The sequence below is a fragment of the Neophocaena asiaeorientalis genome, unplaced genomic scaffold (assembly GCF_003031525.2).
Source record: "Neophocaena asiaeorientalis asiaeorientalis breed wild unplaced genomic scaffold, Neophocaena_asiaeorientalis_V1.1 scaffold340, whole genome shotgun sequence".
NCBI lineage: Eukaryota > Metazoa > Chordata > Mammalia > Artiodactyla > Phocoenidae > Neophocaena > Neophocaena asiaeorientalis.
This window is the reverse complement of record NW_020172733.1, coordinates 234,756-246,819: the sequence shown is the minus strand read 5'-3', so window position 1 is coordinate 246,819 and position 12,064 is coordinate 234,756. Positions and strand designations below refer to the sequence as shown.

Here is a 12,064-nt window from a genome sequence, read left to right as displayed (position 1 = left end):
ATAAGAAAGATAACCCCAAGACCCCAACATTCATCTTTATCCTTTGGATTGAATCACCACTACAGGAAGTTGGGAGAGAAAGGGCATCAGAAACATGTCCGAGATTCTCTCAGGAATATTCTCTCAGCTTCTCAGATATCCTCTTAGTTTCTCTCAGTATCCTCAAATTATTTTTATTCCCACTTCTATGAGTTTGAAATAAAGTATAGCATAAATAATTTTAAAATTGAAAGTAGTTTAATAATGTTAACAGCTCTGAAAAACACCCACAATTTTAAGATAGCTGCTCTCTTCTCAAGACTTTTGACATTTCTTAGCAGTTGCACAACATGAGAATTAATAAATTATATTTATCTACTACCTAAAGTTGGCAATGAACCATGTTACCTTGAAATTGAGGCTCTCATTTATGATGGTTTTCCGAAGTTTTGCCAAAGCATCGGATTCCTCAGTGGCATTTACAAAGTGGTAATCCCGTATTGCAGGAAACCCTCTTTTGTTCAAGAGTTCCTTGGTGATTTTACTGATACAGGCTTTGCGCTGCTTCTCATCAGAAACATCCAAATGTGTCCCAACAAGAATCACAGGGGACGAAGAAGCACGAGCCTATGGGGAAAGATACAAAATACTTTTGTGTTTTTTTTTTTAAATCAAGACTGCTTACATTTCCACTGACATTCACTTTCTATGAAATTCACTTGAGTGGAAATGAGAAATCAAGACTTCTAAGAAGAAAATAACAACTTCCTTTCCTTCCTTAAACCTAAGAAAAAACTTACCCTTACAAAATTTTAAAAGTCAATTTTATGCCCCTTCTTATCCAATTATTACCACTTTTCTTTCAGGTGGCCTATGTAACAGTAATAGTATATTTTTCTTTTGCTTTTTCCGTGCCTTAAAATAGGTTATTCTCTAAGTGTGCTTTGGTCTTCTAAATAAAATAGTATTTAATAACCCCCAAATTATTTCAGAGTAATACAATTTGTTTTATATTTTCTCTTCCTTACCTGTAAATTCAATCTCCTTAATTCATATTAAAGTCATTCAGTGTGGAGTCTACAATGAAAAAAGTCACTAAAGCAAATATTACTGCGACTATAGTATTTTCTCACTTTGGCTAGCTATAATAAAGTCAAAAAAAGGAAGTTTAAAAAATTACCAAAATGACAAAACAAGCTTGATGGAGCCAAAATTTCCTGACAAATCTTTTTAAGGGCTTGCTTCACAGAAGAGCCCACTGGAACATCATTCAAAGACCATTCACTCTTACTTTGGTCTCAATTCTAAAAAGTCATATATATTTAAAACCATATATACATAAAGTAATAGCTGACAATATGACAGCAAGGGACAAATTGGAAAAATTGCAAAATTCCAAATATACTATTAATCTGGGACCATTTAAAACTGTAAGATCTGAAGGACTTCACACTAAATTGCCTCTGAGGACAGAGTTGGTGATGCACAGATTGCTTTTTTTCACTATGGTTTATTTTAAATTAGGGAAGTTCATATTACCCTTAAGAAATAATATCAGGGAATTCCCTGGTCACCTAGTGGTTAGGATTCAGGCTTTCACTGATGTGGCCCAGGTTCAATCCCTGGTCAGGGAACTGAGATCCTGCCAGCTACGTGGCACAGCCGGAAAAAAAAAACAGAAATAGTATCAAATAATATCAAAATAATACCAAAAATAGTTTAACTTATAAACTCTCAATTTCTATAGCTTAAAATAGTTTCCAGTTTCTATAACTCTCACTAATATAGAAAACACTATTTTCATGTCACAACTTAATTACTTTCCCAACTCAAAATTTTAGAGCTTCTTTCTTTTAAAAAATTATTTGAAGAGACTATTTGAAGCACCTGTTTGCCCAAAATAAATTACCTTACATACCAAAAAAAATCCAAGAATTATTTTCTATTTTCAAATGATTAGAACAGATCACCTTTATATTGAAGAGCCAAGGCTTCATGGCATCAACTTCAGCTTGCCCTTTGCTGAGGTCATAGACAGCAAGATACAGGGCTCGTTGGGTCATAAAGTGGGGGTGAGTGCTGTAGAATTCCTCACAACCTAAATAAAAATTAGAGAATTTTTTAGCCTTCCAGAAAATAGGCAAGAATTTTTCATCTTATTCAAAAATAAAATTAAGTGATACTATCCACTATTTATCACACAAAGAAAGAGAAAAACTATAAAAAATGATGGTTACATGGCTACACTGGCTTTTTACTAGGGACTGACAACTTTTCACCTGTGTCAGCTACTTAGCTTCAGCTGGCATGTACTGGTTCCTAACATTTCCTTCCATGGCTTCTCCATTCTGGTGGCGAGGGTACAATTAAGAGAAATAAGTGGCTTTGGAATAATTCCATAGGATCCACCAGGTCTCTTTGCAGTATTGGAACAGAAAATTCAGTTTTTAAGTCCCTGTTTTAAAAAGATGTGTGAATAAAAAATTCTAGCAAAATAAATACCTGCAAAATCCCACACATTTAGAATGAGGTCTTTCTTCCCTTTGCCTCTTATTTGGATGGGCCAGTCTTTCACGTCTATGCCAACTGTGGCACCTTGCATCCCAAGATCTGATTTCTTGATTTTCATTAATTGCTGCAACAAGGTGGTCTTACCACTCCCGGTATTTCCCACAATCATAAGTTTCATTCGGTTATAGGGCACAGCTTTTTTTAACCGCTGTTGAAGAAACCTGGTATTTGAAAAACAAAAATAAAATAAACTGCTTAGCAGTGTACTTATGATATAGGTGAATTCTTATGCACTGAATTCTTTCAAATATCAAACTGTTCTAAAATACAGTATGCAAAAGAGTGCATAGCTCATGTAACTAATAATGCATGTGTCTTTCAATGCACTATTGATGCATATATTTTGTTAGCGATGTTGGTGTAGTTGATAATGATCGGCAGCATTATCAAATATAATGACATTCTATCACCAGAAATAATCAAAATTTCAAAATATGTTTGTAATACTCACTAGAATTTTATACACACACATAATTTCTTTAAATAACACAAATAAAACCCTAAAAATTATAAAGTATAATTTTTTTTTTTTTTTTTCAGTATTGGGGCATGAACCCGTGTCCCCTGCATCGGCAGGCGGACTCTCAACCACTGAGCCACCAGGGAAGCCCAAAGTATAAAATTTTACAAAGCTCATAGGATAAACAATCAAGGTAGAGTATATAAGCATACTGCTATACTAAACTTTGATAGTGAGGTCGTATTTGGTACATTATACATGTGTATGCGTACATATATTCATGTATGGTATACATAATGTATATATTTATATATATCATACATGCATATACATAATGTAAATGGAAAGGGAGAACATATTGGTTAAATTATAAATTGATACATATAAATGATTATACTATCAGCAGATAATATGTTGCTGTTCCTAAGTCTTAATGTGAAAATAATTGAAACTAACTAGAAGTGCTGCAGGTGGCTAGCAATACCACCTTTAAATTAATAGTACATTTAAATGTTCTCAAAAATAAAATGGATATAGAAAGATATATTTTAAGTATGTTAAAATGTTGCCACAGTTTAAAATTAGAAAAATAAACTAAATCATAAGTGAATCTTAGGGAATATTGACTGATTAGTTCTCATAACTAATAGGAATCTGTCCAACATTCCTGATGATCTGAGCAAAAAGCATCATTATTTTCTTGAATTATTTGATGCTCTAGAAAACAAGATCTGGCAGATCAGATCTTGTACCTGCTGTTATTGAAATCAGTCATTTTCTCACATACAGCTTATGTTCTGTTTTCATCACCAATAAACAAGAAAATCAATGGTCCAAATGTCTATTTATTAAGAATTCATTCTTTGTCATTCTTTAAAAAAGCAAATGAGGACTACAATTTCTAAACTACTCCAGGTCTATGTTCTCTCTAAAAATGTTAAATATGTTTAAAAATATTTAGTTATATAGTAGCTTGATAATATAGCATAACACATCGAAAACCAGTTCTACTAAATGTTTAGTAAGAATTGAATACATTTTTATATGAACATCTTTTCCAGTTTCAGGAAGGAAAATCATGGGAAATAACTGTGTAGGGTGCGGGCTAATCACGTTTATTTAGCATAGTTGGTGAAAAGATCTTTTTTGTTTTTTCAAGTTAAATCACACTCAGGAGAACAAAAAAAACAAATCTTTGTTCATAAAAAGAGACAAAAAGCTAAATATAAATTAAGAAACTTTAAAGAAGAGATTTAGGTAACTGTAGTTCACTCGTAATGCAACAATTATTAATTGTATGCCAGGCTCCGTGTTTGGTGCCAAGAATGAAATAGTAAGTAAATGTAGCCATGGTCCTTGACTTAGTGGACATTATAGGCAAGTCAAGGATACATTAAGAGGTGATAGCTGAAACCTGTAAGATAAATATGGACAGCAGTAGTTTTGTGGAAATAAAAATAAATGATTTTACAGGTAGGTAACAATAAGAGTAATGTGCTCAAACAGTAACAATAAGACTAATGTGCTCAACCAGTAACAAAGAGTGGAATAAAGTTCATTATTAAAGATATTTGAAGTTCATAAAATATAAAACCAGAAACAGTGATACGTGGAAGTTTTGGTGGTTTCAAAAATGATCAAGTTGAGTAGGTTATCAGCTTCCTAAGCAAAATTGATGTAATTTTATATCATTTAAGTAACTATAATGCTTTAAGATATAATAGACATACGATAACTATTTGCTATATGAAATGCAGCTTGAGAAGTTATAATACTATGCTTTATTTCTTTAGATTGTATAACTGGTAACAAGAGACCAAATAGTAATAATTTCCTTTTAGAGTCCCTTTCTACTGAAAAGCATGATAAGGAGAAGCCATTCTGTCAACCTTAACTTGGCTAGGAGGAAATGAAAAACTCTGCAGTGGCACTAAACAAACCCATTTATTAAATAAAGGGCAAATGACAAATAAACGTTGGATGGTACTATATATTTTTTTCTTAAATTGTAACTATATATCCATCAAAGTCACAAAGAAAGGATATCTGAAACAAATTTAATAAAAACAAATGAAAATAAAATTATCTAACCTTATGATGTCTTTGGCTTTACATCCTATGTGTTTAAAATCAAAATTAAGATGCAGTTCATCCAAAGGAAGATCCCATATTTTGCTTAATTTCCCCATTTCATTGGGAAAGGATCTCAGCTCCAAGTTGTAACTAACATCAAGAGATGTCAGATTTTCAAGACAGCCAATCTCAGGAGGAATCTTAATGAAATAAAAAAGGGCAAATCTTGTTGGTGGGAAGAAAGAAATGTGTGCTGCCAAAACACAAGATGCTAATATGAAACAAGAGAGGTTCAGAGATCCCATCAGCACCTTGCACAGCCTCTCAAAAGAGTTCTAAAACTTTCCAAAGGTTTGTCATAGTTTTCATTATAAATGTTTGAAAACATACATATAAAGGACTTACCCCAATCTATGTCATTTATTTATAATCTTTAAAAACCCATTCTGCCTCCTTCACATATTTCATCACTTCACAACACTGAAAGTAAAGAAGTTCTTTTTATGTATCCAAAACCAATCATCTGTGGCTTCAGTCTATTCCCTCACACTGTGTTCTTCAGTAAAACTAAAGATCTAATCATCACAGACTTATGTACAACTTACTGTTCTTAAAATACAACTAAATGTTTATACCTTAAGTGGCATAAATATTGGAATTTCTTTCTGTTCCAAATTTTTAAGCAATATTCATTACTTCTATAATAGCAAACATTAATTTTCTGCAAAAAAAGTCAGGTATTCCAAAATATTCAGAGTTATTCTGAACCTCATGGTTTCAGGCACTTTACTGTTTTTTTGGCTTTTATAGGCAACAGACTTGAACCTGGCCAAAAAAAAAATTTTTTTGGGGGACGAATGGATAATCAATTTCAGATTTATAACAGAGACCTGTCCATTTGGGTGAATGCAGAAATTTAAGAATGTGGAAAAGAATGTCAGCTGAAAAACACAGGCTGCATATGGCCCGGAGACAACTTGAGAAATACAGCGTGTCTGAGAGTCTGTTAACAGATTAGCGATTTTGTGATAAATTGTCACACTTAAAGCATTACACACATTCATAATTAAATATATATATATAAATATTCAAAATAAAATAGAGCACAGAAAGTGATTTTTTAAGGAAATTAAGCATTGTTAATATACCCATTTACCTCAGGGTAGGATTAGATCTTATTCAAAAAGTAAGCAATATCAAATAACAGATTTTGAAATGATCATTTGTGATAATGCAAATTATAAAAGCATATTTTCAAACTGGAAATAATTCTAAACAAATAAAGATGACCTCTTACCTCTTTCAGTTTATTATGAGAAAGATGTAGTTTCTCTACTCTAGACCATGCACAGGCTTTTTCACTCAAGTCCAAGATACTGATTTGATTATGACTAAACAAGAGTTCCCTTAAGTTCAAAGATCTCCAGTGCACAGGACCTGGTAGATATTGAATATCATTGTTGCTCATATCTAAGGACCGCAGGCTGAAACAATACAATGTCCAGATAAAAATCAAATGAGTGTTTCCAAAATACATGAAATAACATCACAAGTAATTTTCACCAGAGTGAGAATAAGGTATAACTTTAAAACTAACATTATTTATATATGAGTACATACGTGTTTTTTTGTGTACATAAAGGTATATACAGGCTAGAAAAAAAAGGCATGTCTCAACAGGAACATTTTTAAAAAGGACAAATAAAAACAAAATTGAGGCCTAATTTCCCTACTTCAGAAACATAAAAATGTCAACCATAAGGAAAGACCAAGTGTTTTACAAACACTTATGATGCATGAGAAATCATAATTAACAAAGGCAAAGACAGTCATTAAGATTCCTGCCTTCTATACAAGATTTACAAATATGTAGCCTCCATTTCTCTGTTCAATTTCACTCATACCTGGAGGGATTCTTCAGAGGTTGGGTCCTTAAGTTTACTATCATTTTTAGCAGCCAGCCTCAGTGTGAAAAGTATCATAACACTGAGCATGATGTCTTGTATACAGTAGGCCCTCAATGTAAATTTGTTGCTTTCAGGCAGGAATAGCTACCCAAAATTTGCAGGAAATAGCAGAAAAACACATGTCACATGTAAATGTACATGTGTAGGAAGAATAAAGATAGTCAACAATTGTGGTATATTTGACTATGTAAAAGGTTGCCTGGACTTTTACTACTGTATACTGATCCCTTTCATCCAGCATATTTGAAGTATTATGAATTAATTCTAAGCTCAAATAGCTGTACTGCCTGCTAGACCAAGATTCAGATCTGCAGAGCAACATTATTGCTCTAATTTTTAAATGATCTAGATTTTGCCCTAGTTACCTTATAAAAATGTTGAAAACAAGAAAATTAATCTGACTATATTAAAGATAAGACATGTATGTCTAACAAACAATGCAACTGAGACAAAGTTGAGAATCGTCAGGTTGTTCAAAGGCAGTGTCTCTTAGCTTTTAGACTAAACTTGGAGACTGAAGCTGGCCAACCACACGCTCATTTGTGAAACAAAAGAATAAATTTAAAAAATACATATAAAACACTAAAAATGTATACCTGAAGATGGTGTCTAAAGGTATAGTGTAATTAGGGACTGCATAATATTTTTAGTTCTCTGGGAAGAAAGCTTTCTTATGACATGCATCTTCTAATAAGCTTTTTTTTTTTTTGCGGTACGTGGGCCTCTCACTGTTGTGGCCTCTCCCGTTGCGGAGCACAGGCTCCAGACGCGCAGGCTCCGCGACATGTGGGATCTTCCCGGACCGGGGCACAAACCCGCGTCCCCTGCATCGGCAGGCGGACTCTCAACCACTGTGCCACCAGGGAAGCCCTCTAATGAGCTTTTACAAATAGGTGGCTTCCAAACACATTTTCAAGAATAAATTATGTTTAAAATATAGGACTGCCCACCTGTATTCTATAGATGCCTGTATGTCAGAATTAAGAGTCTGAAATCAAACCACCAGTGTTTAAGAACTGTGACTTCAGGCAAGTTACTTTCTCTCTCTTATGAAATAGTGTTCTCATTATAAAGTGGAGATGATAACAGTAAGTATTTCATAGGATTATTAGGAAGATTAAAAAGATGATCCACTGTTAAGCAGTAAACTACAGTGTCTGACACATTCTAAACCTAGACTTAAATTAACTATTATTCATCTGTCTCACACCTTCCATGGCTAAATTATAACTAAGTATTATTTGCCTGTATATGTATATATTTGCACATGTACCTTGATGGATTTTATTTATAATAAATAATACTACTAGAATAGTTATTTAAGCTTACAACACATTTGAAATCTAATTAATGCCTGGATTTGTAGTTAATAGGAAGCTTTTATTTTTAATGAAATTAACCAAAAATATCCCCAAATACTTGGAACGACATAAATTATCCTATTCTTCACCAAAAATGTCACTCAAACATAACAGGTATAATTTCAAAGTTAACAGTGTTTTAGCAACATAATCCCCAAAGCAAGTGAAATTTTAAAAGTTAAAGTGATAGCCAGTACAATCTCATTTGATTATAATAATGCAACAATTAATTACTCTTAAATTGTTTCTACACAACAGCACATTAAATAAATATAAAAGTTAAAAAGCCCAAATAACAATTCACATCTTTCATCTAATATTAAAAGTCAAACATTCATAGATTTAAAAACATTAAGTTTAGTAGGTTTAGAAATCAATTACATTTATATGTCTAAGTTAAAACCATGTTTATGAAGGTTTTGTTCCACCTCGTGTGGTTTTTAAAGTTAAAATAATAAACTTACTGTGGAAGATTTAAAATTGCTTCCGGAACACATGTAAATTTGTTTTGAGATAATTTTAGGCTTGTCATGGAAGAAGGCAAAAAAGGCATAGCAGCTAAGAGAAAACGAAAGTGAGATAATGGACATTTTAATAACTTTAACTACATTTCCATTAGATTCTACAATAAGAGCAGCTACCAATGATCTATCACATAATTTAATTTCCATTCTCACACTGACAATAAAATAATTCTACTTTTAAAATAAATTAATACTACCACAAAACATTAAAACAATACACCATAATTATAAGACTCTCTTAACCTGAAAGCCACGAAAGTGTCTAAGTATAAATTCATCTGTCCAACAACTGTACAAAGTAGAAATCATTAGAATATTCATTTCAAATTATCTGTGATATTATGGGACATACATTATAGATTAATTCAAATTACTCTGAAGTAAGTCTAACAAAACATTTTGGAATATTTTACTAATCCACAATATAATATAAAAATAAAAATTCTCTATAACACCATCTTGTAAAGAGTATTCTATGGAATAACTATGGATGTTACTTAATAAAAGTATTCTTTGATCATATGATCTTAAGAGATTAGGGACCTCCCCACAGAGATTTCTACCTTGAATTTGGTGTTATTTCGATACATGTTTTTGTACTTTTATGATGTATGCATCCACAGGTAATACATATTACTGTTTTGCATTACATAAATATTATCATATCGTACATGTCTATATTCAATTTGCTTTTTCATGTAACAATTTTTTTAGATTTATTTTTCATGTTGATAAATACATCTTATTCATTTATTTTAACTGCTACATAGCATTTCCATGGTATGAATATAGCCAATTTATTCACTCTCCTGTTGATAGACATTTACATTCTTTCCAATGTTTGGCTACTATGAAAAATGCCATAATAAATATTCTTATGCTTATGCTTACTTGCATACTACTCAGTGCCTATGACAATGTTTAGCAAATTGTCAAAAAAACCCAAAAAGCAAAAGGGTGTTCTGTGAACAGTGAGAGGATGCCTCTATTGTATATAACCACTAGTAGAATTCCTGAACAGTAGGGCATCTACAATTTCATTAGAAATGCCAAATTTCCCTTTAAGACAGATATGCCAATTTTGTCAGTTATTCCTAAGGTATTTTATATCTTTTGAGACTAAAAATATATACTTTACAAAAAAAAAAAGGGATTAGGGAAACATTATGCAAAATAAAATGAAATATTTCAGAGCTGTCAATATTCTGGTATATTTTATGAATTTCCAAAAGGGAAATACAGTACAAGGTACCTCCAAGGAATAAAATTCTATGGAACATAATTTTGGAAACTGAGCAAATCATACAGACTGTTTTCTCATCTGTAAAATAGTGAAGCTAAATCAGATGAACTCTGAGATTCTTTAGAGATCTGAAAATCTGTGGTTCTATGAAAGTGGCTTGAGAAATTATTTCTTAGCATTTTCAAGGTTAAAAATATGGGTTATGTTTTATCCAGAAAATCTTTGAGGGTCAAAATGTTCCAGGACATTACTAGAAGCTATTTTCCTGAGAAGCAGAAAGGTACATGCTATACTTCACCTATTTCCAAAAAGTATTTGTAGCAAAATAAATTAGTAGAAATGATTCTCCACTTAGGAATTAAAAGTCTTAAGGTTCAGATTCTATATGGAAGACTGATAAAATCAAAGAACTAAAACTTCATTTCACATGGGAATTTATTTTTTTTTGTGGTACGCGGGCCTCTCACTGTTGTGGGCTCTCCCGCTGCGGAGCACAGGCTCCGGACGCGCAGGCCCAGCGGCCATGGTTCACGGGCCCATTCGCTCCGCGGCACGTGGGATCTTCCCGGACCGGGGCACGAACCCGTGTCCCCTGTGTCGGCAGGCGGGCTCTCAACCACTGCGCAACCAGGGAAGCCCCCACATGGGAATTTTTAATGGTTGTGGTCCCACTCAGGTATGACCTAATGTGTCTTTCCAAATATAAAACCACTTCTAAAATTATTACAAAGTTGTGCAGTGCAAACATTTTTTGAACATAGGTATGTTCAAGCTTTCACAACTAATTAATTAATTCTATGCCCCTGAACATGTCACACAAAAATCTCAGTGCTTCAATTTCCTCAATTAGTCAAGCAGAGATCATACCTGTCCTACCCTATAGGATTTTTGTGAGATTCAGCTGAGATAACATATTGACCATAAGCTAGCCTTAGGGTCCCTCAGATGCTCTTCTTTCCAGACTTAACTTAATTAAACGTCACAGACACAGACACACTTCCCTGCCTCCACAGTCTGGATCAGATCCTCATAGCATCTTGAAACTTCTCCTCACAGCACTTAGTACGATATACAATTACATTTATTTATTCCATCATTATTCAATGTCAGTTTTCTGAACTTAACTACACGTTCCTTAAGGACACAGACTGGGTTGCTTTACTCACTAGTGAGTGAATCACTCTATTCCCCAGTTTCACTCTCATGGTAAGAACATGGTCAATATCCAAAGAGGGTGGAAGGAAGGGAAAGAGAAGGAAAATAATTCTATGCAAATTAATATGGATTTTATTGTTAGTAGCTTCTCAAAGTTCTGGGAAAATAAAATATTTTAAAGTAAGTTGTCAAACTATATTCTGCTATTAAATAGTATTAGAAATTATTTTACCAAGTCAGGTATAGGTATGTGGGTGGCAAGGTATGCATGGCCTCCATTAAGGAAGATAAAATAGGGAAAGTTCCCACTTATTTCCATGGAAGTATTCTGTTCCTCAATATTAGAACTTTCAGACAGGCTACAAATGAACATAATTCCCTGTTGTCTCACATGCTACGAGAACATAGAGTATTCCAGGATTTTTAACAAAAGTGATGATCATATTGTGTATTATTATAATATTTTGCACAGAGCAAGAGCTCAATGAATACACATTAACCTAACTAATTTAAAAACTTTTAAATAATTAATTTTATTTCTAAAAAAAATAATAGTGGGGTTCCCTGGTGGCGCAGTGGTTGAGAGTCCGCCTGCCGATGTAAGGGACACGGGTTCCTGCCCCGGTCCGGGAGGATCCCACATGCCGCGGAGCAGCTGGGCCCGTGAGCCATGGCCACTGAGCCTGCTCGTCCGGAGCCTGTGCTCCGCAACGGGAGAGGCCACAACAGTG

At 33.4% G+C, this 12,064-nt stretch overlaps 1 protein-coding gene across 4 annotated transcripts in view; it reads right to left on the bottom strand.

Annotated features, from left to right (window-relative positions):
• LRRK2 (leucine rich repeat kinase 2) overlaps positions 1–12,064 on the bottom strand; it is a 147,070-nt gene that overhangs the window by 52,442 nt on the left and 82,564 nt on the right. For all 4 annotated transcript variants that reach the window (XM_024740434.1, XM_024740433.1, XM_024740435.1 and 1 more), the window contains 6 exons: positions 8,876–8,969; positions 6,381–6,567; positions 5,102–5,283; positions 2,482–2,711; positions 1,950–2,077; positions 388–606 (listed from right to left, as the gene is read on the bottom strand). In XM_024740434.1, the coding sequence (XP_024596202.1) occupies positions 388–606; positions 1,950–2,077; positions 2,482–2,711; positions 5,102–5,283; positions 6,381–6,567; positions 8,876–8,969 (1,040 nt within the window). The remainder of the gene's footprint in view (positions 1–387; positions 607–1,949; positions 2,078–2,481; positions 2,712–5,101; positions 5,284–6,380; positions 6,568–8,875; positions 8,970–12,064) is intronic.